This window comes from Oryx dammah, unplaced genomic scaffold, assembly GCF_014754425.2.
Source record: "Oryx dammah isolate SB20612 unplaced genomic scaffold, SCBI_Odam_1.1 HiC_scaffold_2, whole genome shotgun sequence".
Lineage (NCBI taxonomy): Eukaryota > Metazoa > Chordata > Mammalia > Artiodactyla > Bovidae > Oryx > Oryx dammah.
Window position 1 is genome coordinate 82,787,848 of NW_024070186.1, and position 20,584 is coordinate 82,808,431.

The window sequence follows — 20,584 nt, forward strand, 5'->3', positions numbered from 1 at the left end:
ATTTAAAGAACAATTAACATCAATTCTTCACAATTTCTTTCAGGAAATGAAAAAAAGATGAAACATTCCCTAATGCATTTTATGAAGCAAGTATTATCCTGATAACAAAACTAGACAGACAGTATTTTTAAAAAGAGAGGAACGAAGGAAAAAGAAAGCAATCAAACTATAGACCAATACCCCTCAGGAATATAGAAGTTCTAAGTGAAATATTAAAAAAGAAAAATCAGCAATATGCTAAAAGAATTATGCAATGTATAATTACAGGGTATATTACAGTAAATATAAGACTGCTTCAACATCCATAAATCAATCAATGTAATCCCTCCTGTTAAGAGAGTAAAAAAAAAAAAAAACCAAAAAACAACCAGAATCAGATCAGTCAATACAGAAAATATATTTGATAAAAGTTCACACCCATTCATGATTAAAAACTCTCAGAGAAATAATGAAAGGGAATTTCCTCAATTTAACAAAAAGCATCTTAAAAACATATAGGTAGCAATATATTTAATGATGACAGACAGTGTTTTCTCCATAAGATCAGGAACAAGACAAAGTGTCTATTCTTTCCACTTTTATTCAACACAGTACTAGAGTTGCAGTTCAACAAGAAAAAGAAATAAACAGCGTACAGAAATGGACTGATGCTGAAGCTGAAGCTCGAATACTTTGGCCACTTCAGCCACAAGAGCCGGCTCATTGGAAAAGACCCTGATGCTGGGAAAGATTGAAGGCAGAAGGGGATAACAGAGGATGACGTGGTTACATGGCATCTTTGACTCAATGGACATGAGTTTGAGCAAGCTCTGGGAGATGGTGAAGGACAAGGAAGCCTGGCGTGCAATAGTCCATGGGGTCACAAAGAGTCGGATATGACTGAGCGACTGAACTACAGCAACAAGCACACAAAAAGATGTTCAAAATCAATAGCCATTAGGGAAATGGCAAACTAAAACCAGAGTGAGGTATCACTACGTAATACCTATCAGAACAGTTAAAATTAAAAAAGATAGTGACAACAGTAAATGCTGATGAGAATGTAAAGAACCTAGATCATTCAGACATTGCTGATGGGAATATAAAGTGGTACAGCCATTCTAAAAAACAATTTGGTACTTTTGTTAAAAGAAACATGTAACTTATATACAACCCAGCAATTGTTCTCCTGAACATTTGTTCCTGAGAAATGAAAAGCTACTTCCACACAAAAGCCTATACACAAATATTTATAGAAAGGTTTGTTCATAACAGCATACTGTTATGGAAATGACTCAGATGACCTTCAATGGATAAACGGTTAAATAAAAACATGGCACCATGGAAAACTAGGAAACACTAATCAGCAATAAGGAAAGAATGAACTCTTGATACACACAACAACCTGGATCAATTTCCAGAGAAATAGAGTGAATTAAAAAGTCAATCTCAAAGTTTATATACTATATGACTACATTTATATAACAGTCTTGAGATGATGAAATTATTGAAATAGGGAACAGATTACTGGTTGCCAGAAAATAAGGAGGGAGTGCAGATAAAAAAGAAATGGATGCAGCTATAAAAAGGCAAATGAAGGATCTCTTGGGTAAGAAATGTTCTGTACCTTGATCATATCAATGTCAATTTCCTGATTGTGAGACTGTATTGTAGTTTTGCAAGATATTATCAATGGTACACAGAATCTCTCTGCATTATTTCTTACACCTGCATGTGAACCTACAATTATCTTTACCAAAAAAAATATTTTTGTTTTACATGACTATGTCAGACTAGAATATTTCTGAGTAATTTTCTATACTTGAAATTCCATGATTTGAGGGGTCTAAGGATACATTTGACTCTTGGCGATAAATGGCTACACTATGTCCAGCAGGCAAATCTTACAGATCTGGGCCCCGTGTTCATGCCAGGAAGAGTCTAAGCAAGCTCAAATGAAGACAGGTATGAAACTGAACCAAACAGATCTTACACATCTACATCTCTCTAGAGATGGAAGAAACAGAGGCCAGACAAGGGACATTTCTCACACAAAATGAATGATTAATGGAAGTATTTGTATTAGAAAGATACTGGACTTCTAAACAGGCCCTTTCAACTACAACAGTTTGTAAATATCTACTGCTCACACAGACAGCCTGTCCAAACCCTTAAACACCACCCAACCCCAGGCCTTTTGGAACTCTACTAAAGCAGTACTGGTGGATACCAGTATTGGTGGATAAAGAAAATATGGGCAATCTTAACAAGTAACATTTTACTATAGCAGTGAAGGAAAAGTTGTTCTTTAAAAAAAAAAAAAAGAACGAGACCAGAAAGGAAAAGAGCTTTTCTGTAAAGTACCAGACAGAAAATATTTCCAGCTTTGTAGGCTATAAGAACTCCCTCACAACTACTCTTTTCTGCTGAGTAGGGCAAAAGCAGCTAGAGGCAATCTATAAACAAAAGCAGGGATCTGTTTTCCAACAAAAGTCTATTTATAAAACAATCAGTGAGCCAGATTTTACCCACAGTCCATAGTGTGGGAACACTGCCATAGCAGACCATCAGAAACATTTAATGGTTGCACCTGTAGAGACAGTACCTACCTAATAGGGTTTTTATAAATTCAAAATGAAGTAACACTTGAAAAACTGCTTACGAAAGGACATAGTTACTAGTAAGTAGTCAATAAATGCTACTGTTAAAATTATTAGGCAAGAATTGTAAGTACTTTTTTTTTTACCCCTTTTCTGTTTGTCCATATCTATTTCCCTCAGACTTTAATTATAAAAATGAGATCACTAGGTAACATTTAACTTAACACATGTTTTATGCTCTACAGAATATACACAATGCTTTGTCTAACTTATTGATTTCTTTCCTGGATTAAAAGGAATAAGAATGACAACTTAAGCAGTTAAAGAATGACTGATTCTTCAAACAGAGAAGGAGAAATATCATATGACATCATTTACATGTGGAATCTAAAAAGAAATAATACAAATGAACTTACAAAACAGAGACTCACGGATTTCAAGAAAGAGCTTATAGTTGCCGGGTATGAGGTTGGGGAAGGATAGAGCAAAGGATAATTAGGGAGCTTGGGATGAACATGTACACACTGTTATATTTTAAATGGATAACCAACAAGGACCTATTTTATAGTATGTGGAACTCTGCTCAGTGTTATGTGGCAGACTGAATGGGATGGGAGATTGGGGGAGAATGGATACATGAAAATGTGTGGCTGAGTTCCTTTGCTGTTCACCTGAAACTATCACAGCATTGTTTGTTAATAAGCTATACCTAATACAATATAAAAAGTTTAAAATAAAATAAAAGAGAGTGACTTTAACCACAGCATTGTTGTTGTTCAGTTGCTAAGTCGTGTCCAGTTCTTTGCCACCCCATGGACTGCAGCAAACCAGGCTCAGCCGTCCTCCACTGTTTCCCAGGATTTGCTCATATTCATGTCCATTGAGCCGGTGGTGCTATCTAACCATCATGTCCTCTGCCAACCCCTTCTCCTTTTACCTTCAATCTTTTCCAGCATCAGAGTCTTCAAATGAGTCAGCTCTTCCCATCAAGTGGCCAAAGTACTAGAGCTTCACCTTTAGCATCAGCGCTTCTGTTAGGGGAAGCACACTGATTGAAACCGCCCACCCTGGCCAGCACATGTGTCTCCTCGGACAATTCATTGCCGAATGTTAGACAAGAGCCCAGTTTCGGGCCCTGGAAGGGGTCCCTCTTCCTGCAACACTTCCAATGAATATTCAGGGTTGATTTCCTTTTGAATTGATTTGTTTGATCTCCTTGCAGTCCAAAAGACTCTCAAAAGTCTTCCCCAGCACAATTCAAAAGCATCAATTCTTCAGCTTCCCTGGTGGTTCAGACTGTAAAGAATCTGCCTGCAATGCAGGAAAACTGGTTTCAATCCCTGGGTCAGGAAGATCCCCTGGAGAAGGGATGGCTACCCACTCCAATATTCTTGACTAGAGAATTTCATGGACAGAGGCTACAGTCCATGAATTTGCAAAGAGTTAGACATGGCTGAGTGACTGACACTTTCAGACTTCTTTATGGTCCAACTCTCACATCTGTATGTGATTACTGGAAAAAGCATAGCTTTGATTATGTGGACCTTTGCTGGCAAAGTGACATCTCTGCTTTTTAATATATGTCTAGGTTTGTGATAGTTTTCATTCCAAGGAGGAAGTGTCTTTTAATTATATGGCTGCAGTCACTGTCCATAGTGATTTTAGATGCCAAGAATATAAAATCTGTCACTGCTTCCACTTTTTCCCCACCTATTTGCCATGAAGAGATGGGATCGGATGCCATGATCTTAGTTTTTTGAATGCTGAGTTTTAAGCAAGCTTTTTCACTCTCCTCTTTCACGCCCATGGAGAGGTTCTTTAGTTCCTCTTTGCTTTCTGCTGTTAGAATGGTGTCATCTGCATATATGAGGTTGTTGATATTTCTCCTGGCAATCTTGACTCCAGCTTGTGATCTATCCAGCCCAGCATGTCACATGATATACTCTGCACATAAGTTAAACAAGCAGGGTGACAATATACAGCCTTATCTTACTCCTTTACCAGTTTGGAACCAGTCAGTTATTACATGTCTGATTCTAACTGTTGCTTCTTGTCCTACATACAGGTTTTTCAGGAAGCAGGTAAGGTGGTGTGGTACTCCCATTTCTAAGAATTTTCCACAGTTTGTTGTGATCCACACAGTCAAAGGCTGTAGTGTGGTCAATGAAGCAGAAGTAGATGTTTTTCTGGAATTCTTTTGCTTTCTCTATGATCCAGTGAACGTTGGCAATTTGATCTCTGGTTCCTCTGCCTCTTTGAAACACAGCTTGTATATCTGGAAGTTCTTGGTTCACGTACAATTGAAGCCTAGCTTGGAGAATTTTGAGCATTACTTTGCTAGTGTGTGAGATGAGTGCAATTGAACTGTAGTTTGAACATTCTTTTGCACTGCCTTTCTCTGTGATTGAAATGAAAACTGACCTTTTCCAGTCCTGTGGCCACTGCTGAGTTTTTCAAATTTGCTGGTGTATTGAGTACGGCACTTTCACAACATCATCTTTTAACATTTGAAATAGCTCAGCTGAAATTCCATCCCCTCCACTAGTTTTGTTCCTAGTAATGCTTCCTAAAGCCCACTTGACTTCCCACTCCAGGATGTCTGGCTCTTGATGAGCAATCACACCATCGTGGTTATCTGGGTCATTAAGACCTTTTTTATAGAGTTCTTCTGTGTATTCTTTCCACCTCTTCTTAATATCTTCTGCTTCTAATAAGTTCCTACTGTTTCTGTCCTTTATTCTGCCCATCCTTGTATGAAATGTTCCCTTGATGTCTCCAGTCTTCTTGAAGAGATCTCTAGCCTTTTCCATTGTGTTGTTTTTCTCTATTTCTTTGCATTGTTCATTTAAGAAGACCTTATTATCTCTCCTTGCTATTCTCTGGAACTTGGCATTCAGTTGGTTATATATTCCATCCCCCTTAGCTAATCTGTAGGCAAGATAGCATCAAAAGAAAGCTCAGGGGGAGTCTGCATGGAATGGAAACATGACAAAGAATCTGACCCCTTAATGATTAACTGAGATTTCACCCCCTTTTCCCTTTACTCAGGACAAGCAGAATCTTCAGTTGACTTGGGGACACAAAAACCACCTTCCACCCTAACTGCCAACTTCCTGAGTAAAGCAAACTTTCCTTTCAAACCAAGACTTGTCTCTTGAGTATTGATTTTTCAAGTGGCAAGCAGAGGAACAGAACTTGATAACAGAATAAGCCTGCTGTAAGACCTGTCTGGATCTGAACAGGCTGCTCTGAACTCCTTACCATCAACAGCCTTAGTGACACAGTCAGTGGCACTTCTGTGTTCCTCCTGGTAGATGCACCTTTACCCAAGAATCTCTGTTGATTTCAAAGAAAGAATTACGTAAGAGAAGGTAGCTTCTTCTAATTATCATTCCAAGATTTTCTGAGGTAGATTTCAAAGGACATGAGGAATGACTGAAGAAACTGTATACACTGGAGAAGAGATACCTGGAAGGGTAGGGCAGGGGAAATACAAGAACAATTTTTAAATACCTAACTTGTAGAACTGGAAACTGGTTTTTTTCCAGGAAGTCACCAAAAGCAAAAGAAGTAAGACTAATACCACACACGACTAATACATTCAGATTAATAGAAACATATTTCAGTTCAACACAAGGAAGAGTTTTTTGGTTTGTTTTTTTTAAATAGTCAGCTCTGTCTTATAAGGAAATGATTTGTCTTATTATAAGTTTCCTTCTCTCTGAGGGCACTTAAAGAAAGGTTGGATGAATGAAGTAAGGGGCAGAAGGTCAGATAAACTTTGAAGAAGATTTTGGCCTGAGATGCTGTGGAACAAGTAAAGTGAAGTGTAGTAAGCCAGGCATCTATTTCTCTCAATTCTCATCATTTTTTATCTTTTAATTTGTATGCTATTTTATATTGTTTTGGAATTTAACTGTAACAAGCTTCATTCATTCATTTATGTCTTTCAAAAATACATATTGTTTATTTATTATGTGCCAGGCATTTTTCTAACCATTGAACATACAGCAGTGAAGAGTTGATTAATTAGCTATGAGAAATTAAATAGAAAAGTATATTTTCCTTGGGATAATTAAAAAGTATTCTATTTGCATATTCTTTTATTTCAGTTTGTCAATTAATTTATATATGGATCTTTTGTAGACAATTATCTCATTGATGTTAACTCCAATAACTTTTTTTCCTGCTCTGTGATCTTTGTAAAATTTCAGAAGGAAGATAATTGGTTTTTTCTCCCAATGGTTTGAAAGCCCTATAATCAGGCGTTTATCAAAGAACAGATACTATAGCTGTGGCAAAGGGATTAGAATTTGTTACCAAGATATTAAGGATTCTAGCTTTTATTTATTCCTCCTAGGGTAGAAAGAGCAGGGGGAAGCTACAAGAAAAATTTTCTGAAATAAAATATGAAGTTTCCCCAGCCTGTTGCTCCAGCCCTGTTCACCCTTGCAGCATGGGACTCCTTGTGGTCAGAACTGACCCTTCATATGCACATGATGTCTTTTGCCTGAAAAGCCTTTGGATCAATAGAAGCATCACAACTTTCTATTACACACTTTCTCTTTATAGTTTCCTGGGTGGAGAATGGCAAAAATGGCATTTCTGAGCATCAAAATCGTATCCCTTCCGGCAGCTCCACTTGAGTCTAAATCTCTACTACTGAGAGGGGTTAGCCAATCTGGCCTTACAAATGTGCAGACTCCCCCAAAAATATGATTTTAGGAACTAGGAAAGACTTGTCTTTAAAAATATTCCTCTAACATACAAAACACAGAGAAGATTTATCTGCAGAGATATTCACTACAATATTATTAGTAGTAGCAGTAGAAAGTAACCTATGTATATAAGAATAAGTAACCAATGTATATAAGAATAAGGTAATTATTAAATAATATTATATAGCCATTAAAATAATGCTTAACTATTTTGAATAACATGGAAGAAATACATGTAATAATATTAAGTGAAGAGAAACAACATAATTATGCAGTATGATTTCAAATTTAACTGAAAAAACGTGAAGCACAAACAAAAAAATTCTGAAATATAAATGTATAAAATAAAATACTAGTGGTATTTGCCTTGGGTGATGGCATCATTGTGATTCTTCTTTTATTTTTATATTGTGCACGTTTTAATTATTGAATACAATTAAATGAACTTTTTGATAACAAAAATTATTTTATCTTTAATTTTCATCTTATATTGGGGCATAGTTAATTAACAATGTTGTTAGTTTCAGGTGTACAGCAAAATGATTCAGTTATGCATATATATATATACCTTTTCTTTTTTAATTTTTTTTCCATTTAGGTTATTAGAGAATACTGAGCAGAGTTTTCTGGTCTACGCTGCCAGGTCCTTGTTGGTTATTTATCTTAAGTATACTAGTGTGCGCATGTCAGGCCCAAACTTCCACTCTATCCTTCCTCCCCACCTTTCCCCCTGGGAACCATAAATTCGTGTCTGTGAATCTGTTTCTGCTTTGTAAATAAGTAAATATGATTAAACAAACTTTTAAAATCAGAAAAATAGCAATAAGGATGGAGCTAAGGATTGTCATACTAACTGAAGTAATTCAAAGACAAATATTATATGATATCACTTATACATGGAACCTAAAAAAAAAATACAAAGGAACTTATTTACGAAATAGAAACAGAATCACTGACATAGAGAACAAACTTATCTTTACCTAATGTGAAAGGGAGGATAAATTAGGAGTACAGGATTAACAAATACACATGGCCATATATAAAACAGTTAAATAAAAAGGATTTACTGTATAGTACAGGAAACTATATTCAATATAACAGCCTACAAAGAAAAGAATTGGGGAAAAGATAGATATACAGAGAGAGAGAACATAATTACTTTGCTGTACACCTGAGACTAATACGATATTGCATATCAATTATACTTCAATTTAAATAACTTTTAAAAATAAAAATAAAATTGGAAAAACAAACATATATTTTAAAAGTCCTTTTCCTCCTCTTCTTAGATATGTAAAATACCTTCAGAAAAGCTCTATATTTTACATTTACTCAGGCAAAAATCACAGGGGATCCAACCACTTTAAACTTTATTTGTTCAGTTCAGCTACACTACTATTTATTGACTAGAAGGGAAATCCTATTTGTCCATTTGTACTTTTTTGTCTAGACCTTCCAATTCCCATTTATTTTACTCCAGGTAATAGCATCCAGTACTCCAATTTTCTTCTGCCAAACCTCCTCCTACCACCCTTTGCTGATGTGTTTCGTGTAGAATTGCCTCTGACCCTGACTCTTGGACTGGGAATGTGATTAAAACCATGATATTCTCCTGTCCACACTAATAAGTTTGAAAAGAGGAAATGATCCGATCAGAGCCCATGAGAAAATATGAGTCTTTTTGCTCTTTTATTTTATTGAGAAAAGAGAAAATTTCTATATATTATTGAGAAATAATTTTATTTTTTCCATTGACTTAGTACCTGGAGATATGTAATACTGGAGTTGTTAGAAAACCCCATGCAAAGTCTGAGACTAAAACAAGCAGGACCAAATGGACAAAGGTCACTTACTTGAAGTAGGAAATCCTCTCTGACACAAGCAAAAATGCATTGATGCTGGGTGGATCCTCTATCACTTACCAAGCATGGGTCTACAAGTCACACTCAAGCAACTATGAAGGGAGGAGCAAGAAAATACCACCTAAGGCCAGTGACAGACAGAAGTGGCTGCCATGGAAAGGACAAACAAGAATACTGACAAAGCATCATTCCCTGAAGCCCAAATACAAAAGGACTGGCTAGGATCACCCTCTGTGCCCCTACTAGAAGCCTAGCACCAAGCCAAGCAGTAAAAAACCAAGGAAGCCCCACTGGTGGAGGGACAAGAGCATCACCACTTCTGTGATGCTGGCAGGCATGGATGGCTGAAAACTACAGGGGAATCTGGGTGACCTGATTCCACAGCCTGTGCCTCTGTTCACTTCTAGGCCCAAAAGTTCAGAAAGCTATGACTTTATAAAAAAGACCTGGAGGTTTTGTTTCTCACAAGTCCAAAATGAACCCTAAGTGTGAAATAGCAGCTAAACAACTAATACTCACTGCCTTGGGCTTATTAACTAGTTGTAGCGGTGCTGGTGGTGGTAGTGATAGTTATGGTTAGTGAGAGGAGTAACAGAGGTGGTAACCATAACGGCAGCCAGGAAACTATTGGAGTTAGAGGAAGAGTTTGGGAATCAACCTGCCAAGTTTCAAGATCTGTTTTTACTGCTTCTTAGCTTCCAGATTTGGACAAATTATATATTCTCAGTACTTGCTTTTGTAAAATTCGGTGTAACAACCTAATTCAGTTAGGAAAGAAGAAAAAAACTTGTAATATTTGCAGTCTTCAGTTCATCTTATCAGAAACATATTAAGTAACGTTGGTGTTCTGTGTAAGATGTAGACATGAAATAAGATGCAGTACCTGCCCATACTAACTCACAATCTGTTGGAGGAGAAAGATAAACACGTTATTACAAAATATAATAAAACACTCTATTACAAAACCCAGTGAAATTGCTATAGTAAGAGTTCAAACACATTCCAGACAAGGAAGGGACCAACTGTGACCCAGGGACTCCCAGATGGCTTAAAGAAGGAAGTCAGATTTGGGATGAGTTCTGATGGATGGCCAGAACTCTGAAGACCAGATATTAGGGTAAAGATACCTTCCTGGCAAAGAAAGTATATAAAATATTCTGGGAAGAGCAAGAAGACCATGTTAAGGTGATCAGAGAAAATAGAAAGTAAAAAATTGTCTCTTAGAAGTGACTAAGGGAAAGACCTGTACAGGGTTATGTGGCATCTAAGCTAAGAGATCCTTATCATGCTTGGTGATCAAGCCTGATCTTGAGACTCAAAGTTTAAAAAATCCAGAAATTCAAAATCCTGCATCCATGGTTCCCCAAGAAGCTAGTAAATTATGGAAATACTAAGGTGATTATAGTCTCAGCCAGAGCCCATTGTGCACAACCACTAAAAATCAGAAAGTGTCCTGGCCTGAGGGACATAACATTTCTCTGGAAAGCACGCAGCACATTTGGGCCTCCTTCTGCTCTTTATCTGAAGGGATATCTAGGGCATAACTGTGCTCATTGTCCATAAGAATAGCCTCAAGCTGAGGACAGATTTGAGGAGGCGATGTTCTGAGACGCCTTCCAACTCTACCCAGCCATGATTTTCAGGCAATTCACCAAGGTTTACATGATGTGCATCTAGAAGTACCTGTAGCCCATTGAGATAGGTGGCCTCACTCTGTCTAGTTTTCATAAGGCTTTGAAACAGCCACAAAGTGTTGAAACTGGCGTCTAGGGGTGACTTTCCTCTGGACATAACACCAGATCTCCAGCTCTTCTGAAGCCCAAGTCCCTGTGCTCTGTGTCTTCTGTGGGCCTAAGGAAGCTGTAGATTCAGCCTTGGTTAATTATCTACTGATGACAGTTTTACTCTTGATTCCTTTATTCATGAGTAATTCAGAAAGCAACGGCCATAAATTTCCAGTTCCCACTTACTGTAACGTCTCCAGATATGTCCTTCTTTTCATGACTAAAACAATTCACAGTACTTTTAAAAACTCAAGAATATCACTTAAATTTCTTAAGCCGTTTCACAGAGATTTTATCCACTTGCTTTAAAACTTTTTAAACCATATTTTTATGTGTGTTGGAAAGGACCCCAAGAAACCATCTGCATTGGTCCCTGGCTCAAATCAGTAAAGTATTATTATCTCCATCGTGCAAATGAAGTGACCTCAAAGAGAGGTGACCATTATCTACTTTAATAACGACAGAGCCAATACCACAGTGCTGGTCTCCAGATTCCTAGTGTGGTGTTTCTTTAAATTGTGCCCTGCTGTTTTGCAACCATTAACAACTAAAGTAGTGTGTCCACAATTAAACAAAACCAGAGACAGTAAGCTACATGTTCAAAGCAGGAACCTAGGCTATCGCCTTCTATTTCCTGAGCCAGATGAACCTAGATGTGTCATTTAATTTCTCTGTGCCTGTTTCTTCATTTGTAGAAGAGAGATGCTCATTCCTCCTAGGGTGTTGAGAGGGTTAGAGAAGTCATTACCTTGTAAAGTTCCCAGTCCAGATCAAACACCACATAAGTATTTGCTACAGCTATTGCCATCCTCACTCCCAACCTGTTCCTATTTTTCCCCGTGGGATTAAGTGATAGCACCATCTTTCTCCCATTGGAAAAGTAGGAACTTTAAGGTCTTCCTTAGTAACTACTCATCCTGTTCACCCCTTCTCTCTTATCCCATGATCTGTGGATCATGAAGTCTTTTTAATTCTAATTTCTAAATATCTCTTAAATCCATTCTCCACTCAGCATCCTCTTTAACAAGCTGTACTTCCATCCTGAATCTCTTACCTGGACTGTTTCAAACACTCCTTCCTTGACTTTCCTCCTCCAACCAAACTTCCTCACCCATGATGTAACATCCTTTGGAAAGGAAAATCCTACCATATGAATTTCCTGTTTCAAATTTTCCAGTGGCTTCCCCATTGTGCCCATCAAGCTGATATCACAATAAGTCCAGCTCGATCATCAAAGATTTAATTTAGTAGGTCTGGAATGGGGACCTATGGATCTATGTTTTCAATGCACTCTCCAACTTGATTCTGGTATGTTTTTTTCATGGACCAATGTTTGGGAATCAGTGGAAAAGACAAAATGTACACTCATTAGGATGTCTCATAAAGTCCTTCACAATCTGGCCTTAATCTACCCTTTCAGAGAAAATGAATGCCCTCTTTTCCCTTTGGATTGCTCTTTGACTGAGTTGTTCCTTCTTTGTGCTCCCACAGCTCTGTATGCATACACCTCACAACAATACCTATTTCAGCATAATTTCGTTACATTTCACCCCTACTTGACCCAACTGTAGGACCGGCTTCACAAGCATGTGGCTTGTGCAGTCACAAAAGGCCCTGCTCTTGGAAGAATTCTCTGCTAGAGTCATCCTAAAGTTCATAATAATTGTTGAGCCAGAGGTAGCTCATTTTTCTTTTGCACTGGGCCCCATGAATTACATACTTGATCCTGCCCATTCATCTTTGAACTCCTTGAAAACAGAAACTGTTTGCTATTCACTTGAAATCCTCTTTGGTTAGCACAGAGGATGCTTGGCACAGAGGAAGGGTTTGGTAAATATTTGTTGAATACATGAATGAATAAAAGAGTAGAATAAGATATCTCATAGGGAAATAGTGTAGTATGGCTAATTAACTCCAAAGAATAAGCTTTGTTTATGATTGATGGAGAGAGCAGTCAATTGATAAATTCACAAGATGACTGACAATCCCCAATAAACAACATAAATTTCTTAGGTTTCTCTTTCTTCAAACTGTCTCACCCTTTGAGCCCCGCTGCCCCCCTGTTCTTCTCAGAATACAAAATTGCAGGTTAAGGGAGCTTGATGTTGTGCCATCAGCTATGCCCTGAGTGTTTGCACCAAGCACTGTACTATATTCTGGGGACTGGGGAAAGGGGAGAAGGAGGCCATAGAAAGGTGAACCAAACAGGTCTCCTATTTTCAAGAAGCCATTAAATCTTACTCTTCAAGAGTTTCAATCAAAGATGAGTTGACTTCATGGGAGCTCTATAGCAATGAATCGAGAATAAAGACACTAGACTTGGCCAGTGGCCCGGCTTCCTGAACATTTCAGCTGACAAAATGTCTCAGTCTGAACACAATTCCTCCACTATGAGATCGGTGGGTTTGCTAGTTAACATTGGCAACCAACTCAGAGGTGCTCAACAAGCATAATAAATAAGTGGCTATTGAGGTGGGGGAGGTGCTTTTGCTCCCTGGCATTAGGGAAGAAAGGGCCAACATCAACTATCAAGTGAGCCCAATAATTGCTGAGGACAGATGCCGCTGACTCAAGCTGAAGGCACGACAGGACTTCCAACGTGGCAAAGACCACACACCACTCTGCTGCCACATTATGTGCCTATGGCACTAGCTTCTTGCTGCTCCCAATGACTCGGAAGTTCAGAAAGAGTTGCTCTTGCTTTTCCATATTCAATGGGAAAAGTTACCCAGTCTACTGGGTTACCCAGTCTACCAGTCTACTGGAAAATTTTTGGTTACCCAGTCTACTGGTTGATATAACATCAGTGTTAAGATAATCTAGTAAAATGAAATGCTGACAAACATATAGATGTGTGATAACTTTCAAATAAAGGAAATGAAAATATAATACGGCCACAAAGTATCACTTTCACATTCCAGATGAGATAAAGGTTAAGACTGATAGTGCTCAACAGTGGCAAGTATGGTAGAGAAAGCAAGCATTCTCAAAAAAGACTACTGCTGCTGCTGCTAGGTCGCGTCCAACTCTGTGCAACCCCATAGAGAGCAGCCCACCAGGCTCCTCTGTCCCTGGGATTCTCCAGGCAAGAACACTGGAGTGGGTTGCCATTTCCTTCTCCAAAGCGTGAAAGTGAAAAATGAAAGGGAAGTCGCTCCGTCATGTCTGACTCTTTGAGACCCCATGGACTGCAGCCTACCAGGCTCCTCCGTCCATGGGATTTTCCAGGCAAGAGTACTGGAGTGGGGTGCCATTGCCTTCTCCGAAGACTCCTAGTCAGAGTATAAACTGGTACAACCACAATCTTCGGGAGGGCAGTTTCGTATTAAAATCATGTATCAATCAAAATTTACAATATACATCCCCTTTAAAGCAACAGTACCTTTTTCTAGGACTCTTCCCTGAGGAAATGCTCTGATGAATATATAAAAATACATGCACAAAATTGTCTGTCACAGCCAAAAAATATTTAGAAATGACCTAAGCGTGCAACATGAGAGATGTACTTGGTTTAGTGTAGTCCATCCAAACATAATTTAAACATTAAAATGGTTATATGAAGCTGTAAATATCAAAAGGAAAATATGTCCCTAACACATTTTAAGTGTAATGAAAAAGCCAGCTTTAAAAAAGAGTATAAGTGGAATGACTCCATTTTTTGTTTAAAAAAATGTATTTATGATAATGTGTATATATTCTTTTAAGAGTAGATTGTGACCATCTTTTGATTCAGCATGATAATAGTGCAAATAAATGGATGATATCCAAATACAATATTCTTATTTATTTTATTTTTTTAAAATATTTATTTATTTGGCTGGGCCAGATCTTAGTTGTGTCATGCAGGATCTTCAATATTCATTGTGGCATGTGGGATCTAGTTCCCTGACCAGGGATTAAACCCCTGCCCCTGCCTTAGAAGTGTGGAGTCTTAGCTACTGGACCACCAGGGGAATCTCAGTATTCTTATTTTATTCAGGCATGTATGAAGGAGGGAGAAAAGTCTTGAAGAAATAATATGTGCTGTAGTGTATGGGTATACAGTTAACAACCAGCCTTCAGGTGGAGCAGACAGAAGTTCTCTGCAGCACCTTCCGATTTCTATGGCATAAATACTCCCAACATTATTCATTTCAAGCTACTAATGTGGCATCACTGAATGCAGAGTTGAGAAGAGATGCACAGTAGCATACCATTATGTAGTATTTCCATAATATAGATACAACAGATAAAAATAATTGCAAGAATACAGATAACATTAAAATGTAGTGAAATGCTAGCAAGTGATAAGTTTTGTACATGCATTTTTTTATAAGTCTGGAAGGAGAGTCACCAATATAATATTGACCATGTCTGGTTGGAAAGTTCATGAATCATATTTACTTCATTCTTTACACCTTTTATATGTCGTTGCACATATTTTATAATAAACATATGTTACCTTTATAATCAGAAAAAATTTTCAAGGCTTTTTTTTCTTTTTTAATTGCTAAAATCCAGGAAGGAAAAAAATCAGGGAACACAAGTTTTAAGACAAGTTTCAGACTTCCTTGGTGATCCAGTGGCTAAGACTCTGAGTTCCCAATCCAAGGGGCTCAGGTTTGATTCCTGGTCAGGGAACTAGGTCCCACATGTCAGAACTAAAGAGTCCACATGCTGCAGTGAAGATGGAAGATCCTGCATGCCGCATCTAAGACCTAGCACAGCCAAGTAACTAACTAAACAAACAAAAATATTTATTGAAAAACATCTCACTGGAATAAAGCACTTCCCCATGAAGGAGTCTGATTTCACTAGAGTGTAACTAAATATAATAGGGAGTAAAGTTTGAATCAATTAAATCATATCTTTATACAGTCATGGTATAAGGAAATGAGCACTCAGTGTTTCTAAGACCTTTCCAAATATAAATATGTAACATCTGAATTTGAGATCCCAGGCCATTTGATGCTCTCCTTTTACAAATAAGGAAACTGAGTCTTAAGACTGGTGGGTATTTTCCAAAGTAAGCACTACAAAGCTGATTATTAATAAAAAAAACCTCAGCATCTCTCCATTTATAAATGGTTTCTATAACTTGGGAATAAAGTATATATTCTTCACTTGTCATTATTTAATGAGAAGAGACAACCTCATTCGGTGGGGAGGGAGGTGGCAGTATTCATTCAACTGGCTAACTGCTGAAGCCCTGACTTTTATCTTTGGATAGATACCAGCTTATGATTTTCCAGAATTTTATATTTCTTCAAACACTTCCACATAAGAACCCTGTGAGACAAGTAAGAAAAGGACTACACCCATTTTACAGGCACAAAAACTGAGGCTAGAGCAGGCAAGTGGCTAGCCCAAGGCTAGTGAAAGCCTGATCTCTGGTCCCACTTGGGTGATGTCTGGGAGACAGTCTCCTTTTTGAGGCCTCTCAGAGGCAGTCATTTGGAGAAATCTTCTCTGAAGTTCACTTTTCCCCCTTTTCTGCCTTATCCTCCTAACAAGTGCTTTCTTCCATGGGCTCCTATCTCAATTTACACTTGAGGATATTAATTTTGGGTCACCTAGAGTGTCTCTTCAGAGAAGGCAACGGCAACCCACTCTAGTACTCTTGTCTGGAAAATCCCAGGAGGAGCCTGGAAGGCAGTCCATGGGGTCGCTGAGGATTGGCACGACTGAGCGAGTTCACTTTCACGTTTCACTTTCCTGCATTGGGGAAGGAAATGGCAACCCACTCCAGTGTTCTTGCCTGGAGAATCCCAGGGACGGGGAGCCTGGTGGGCTGCTGTCTATGGGGTCACGCAGAGTCGGACACGACTGAAGCGACTCAGCAGCAGCAGAGTGTCTCTTTAGTTTTCAGTTTATTAGTTCTAGAGTGGAAGATAGTCCCAGACATTATTAGGCCTGGAAATATTCCGTTCTTCTTTATTTGACATGAAGGCTAAACCCTAGAATGTTACTTTCCCTTGAAACTTGCAGTAATTAGAAAACCAGAAACTATAAACACTTGGTGTGACACATTTCTAGACAACGTTGATTTGCTAAAAGGAACTACCATTGAGGCCAAAGGAGACAGACTGACTCAGGAAATACAAGCCATATATAGTAACAAATCCTGGGGAATCTAAGCAGATCAGGTGCTCCTAAACTTTGTTCGGTTAAAGGAGGAAATGTATTCTATTAAGAGTACCATATCCAGGACTTTCCTGGCTACAGTATTGGTCCAGCCAATACTCTGTGCTTCCACTGTAGGGAGTGCAGTTTTGATCCCTGGTCAAGGCACTCCAGTGTTCTTGCCTGGAGAATTCCAGGGACAGAGGAGCCTGGTCGGCTGCCGCCTATGGAGTCGCACAGGGTCAGACACGACTGAAGCGACTTAGCAGCAGCAGCAGCAGCCGAGAATTAAGACCCCACATGCCTTGCAGTACAACTTAAAGAAGAAAAGGAGTGCTATATCCTGTGAAAAAGCTGAAGAAGGCATCACAGGGTGTAGTGAAAACTAAGTTAGTTAGTGGGCAAAAAACTATTTTGTAAACTAAAAATCACTCTTAAAATGAGTGGTATACATTTAAGATATCTTGCTAATTTTTGATGCTTGCTGTTCTGGGTGAAGGGAGCGGGGTGGTGTGTTTAAAATGGACAGTGTCAGACACAGTAATAGGCAGGTGGCCAGGTTTCTCCAGGCTGAGCAGGCTAGAGAGCTCAAGAGTGCATACTAATTGCTGCACCTCTGCCGAGACTGGCGGCTAGATGACTCCTCTCCAGAAAACACAGTGTGCTTTCCACGTCAAAGGCCCTCTCCTAACCGGGCTTTCAGTTGCATGCAAAACTAAGCTGACACCCGAAAGTGTTGACTGAGTGATGCCACTGTGAAGGTGACCTACTGACGACATTGCTTCAGTAGAATATGTAGGCTACAAAAGGGAGACTAGTTTCCCTGGAACTAGAGAAGTCCTGCCAGCAAGCAGATGATTCTTCATGACTCTGGAATGACAAGTGTGGAAGAAAAGAAATGAGTGTACAGGAAAAGAGTAGTTGTATTTCCAGCTGAGGATTTGAGGGAGAATAAAAAACCATTAGAGGGAAGCAGACTTTGCCTTCTTGTGAATAATATTAAAAATGAGGATCAGATTTTCAACTTAGTATAGAGAATTTTCTCAAGTTTCTTAACATAGAGAAAACACTTTGGAGGGAAAGGGATGGATCAGAAAAAGGGATAGATCAAAAACATGGATCAGAAGGTCATTTCTGGTGACATTTGTGTAGGGCCTAAAGGCAATTGTTATTTGGTAGTCAAATCCAAAAGAAGTAAGGAGACAGTTAAGAAAGCCACATAAACTTGGAAGACTTTGATTCCCTTATAAATGTTTCAGCTTTGATAGTAGAAGGGATCTACTTTTGAAGTTCCAAAAAATGTTGTTGCTATAGGAACAGGTAAGCAGATTAGACTTGAAAGACCAGTTTAGGAACAAAGAATTTAATAGTCAGGGCTAAAGCAATTAACCAAGAAAACAATTTTAAGTAAATATCTTTTGGGTTTGTTACTTATATATTTACTCCAGGAAAATAAAAATACTACTGTAGAATGAGAATTTCACATTTTAACATTTTAATTACACCATTACTGGCATAAAAGACTATGCTTACACAATTAGCAGAACAGCCTTATTAACAGAAGTACACATTTCTAACTCTCTCCTGATTAGATTGTAATTGAGAAATACAGCTTCAATTTCAGCAAGAGCATAAGAATCATCTTTCATTTTCCTACAGTTTCTCAGATGGGAACATACCAAAAATAAAAGAGACTGTGAACTCCAGAAAATTTTCTGTAACCAATCTGTATGAAGGGAACAACAAGTAAAATTCTAGAAGTAAAGAGAAACGAACGTAGGCTGATAATTGTTACTATTTTTATGTGTTTTCTGCCCAGACATCTTTGTGAACACAGATATGTGGGCAGAGGAGGTCAGGACCCCATTGCCCTCTTTCCTCACTGAAGATGTGCTAGTTCTTCCTATCAGGAAATATGCTGTTCCCAACATCAGGGATTTGCTAAAATTAGTAGGTTTTGACCAGAACTGGCTATACTGATGAGACACGAAACAAATCATAAGGGGGCATTGTACTTCTCTCCCTTTCAATTCTACTTCAAAATATTCTTGATAAAATGAATACAATATGTTTAAGCCTACCAGATTTCTGGTGTCAGAGGATTACATTTATGGGAAAGGAAGGTTTCTTGTACATTGTCTTTTTTCACATAGTGCCAAAATCAAATCGCAGAGAAGTGTGTGTATGAGCATGTGTTTGTGTGTGTGTGTATATAAGCATGTCAGCGTGTGAGTGTATGCGTGTGTGTGTGAGTGACTGAGTGTTGGAGGCTGGGCAGTGGAAATGGAAAGAGGCGGAATGTGGCTGGAATCTTACCATCTCATTTTCTTCTCCTTCATTGAGCAAAGCGTGCTGGCCCTTCTCAAAGTGGTCCCCCATGGAAAAGCGATTCCACTCCTCCCTGACCTTCCGGAACAGATGCGTCCAGGTTGAGTTTGAACTCGTCCAGCCACCGCCGCTCTCCCTCTCCAGCTGACTGAAAGAGTTAATGCGTTAACAATCCTCCAGGTTAAAACTCGCTCTGGAGCACACACCTTGTCTCAGCAAATGACAGTACTTAGCAAACTGAGCTCCTCCCACGAGCCACCCTCTGCTTGGAGGAATTTCTGCCGGCTCCTGGTTAACTGCATTCTCTCTAAGCCGCTGTCCCAAAGGAGGCTGCTCCCATGCTGGTCTTTTTGTACCCAACTTACAGGGAAAGAACTCATTGACTGCACAGTGCCTGCCAGCCCAAGACATCTGACTGCAAATCCGGCAGGACAATGCAGAGTTGGCAGGACCTCTCCGAGGAGTGGGCAACAGGCAAAAGGACTCCCGGATTCCTTCGCAGATGCTAAGGAACTGTGTGGGAGGGAAGCTAACAGAGCTGCAGATTTTATTTGATTCATGAAAGCCCTAATCCATCGATTTTTAATAGGATCTTCATTCATTTTGCTTACAAAAGGTAAAAATTGTGACTAATCCTCTTCAAAAGGTATTGGAAATCACATTTCTCTGTGTGTGTAAAAAAATATTCCGCTCAATGTGTATGTGGAATTAAGTTTACTCTCTTGAGAAACTTGCAGGGAAAAAAAAGGTATAATCAAACTATACCATGCAGTCTCCTCTCACTAAAATACTGGTGGTTGAACTCATAAGGAGTCTAGACTCATTTTAAAATTTTTTCACACATTCATTCAACATACATTATTTGAGCACAGAGACTACATATATAAATCAAGTCATATTTGCTACCCTCCAACTAATGTAAGTATTCAAATACACAAACAGATGTGGTAAAAGGTGTTTAGTTATTTTGAGAGCTGGACTAGAAGTCTAAGATAACTGTCAGAAGTCCCAGTGCTGTGGAAGGAACACACATTCATGTCTGCTCTGAAAGAGAAAAAAAAAAAAAAAAAGCAATCTGACTGCTCATCTGTGCTAGCCTCACTGTAAGCATTTAACCTGCAGGAGCTGGCTCTTCTCAACCAATAACTGGAGGAATTGAAAGGGGGCTTGGGGAAGCATGTTATACAGCTCTGATCAAGGACTGCCATCAT

At 38.7% G+C, this 20,584-nt stretch overlaps 1 protein-coding gene across 2 annotated transcripts in view; it reads right to left on the reverse strand.

Moving 5' to 3' along the window:
• Positions 1 to 19,853, reverse strand: part of ATP13A4 (ATPase 13A4) — a 122,592-nt gene extending 102,739 nt beyond the window's left edge. For both annotated transcript variants that reach the window (XM_040267520.1, XM_040267519.1), the window contains exon 1: positions 19,362 to 19,853. In XM_040267520.1, coding sequence (XP_040123454.1) covers positions 19,362 to 19,424 — 63 coding nt within the window. In that variant the 5' untranslated portion in view covers positions 19,425 to 19,853. The remainder of the gene's footprint in view (positions 1 to 19,361) is intronic.
• Between the last annotated feature and the right edge of the window lie 731 nt (positions 19,854 to 20,584).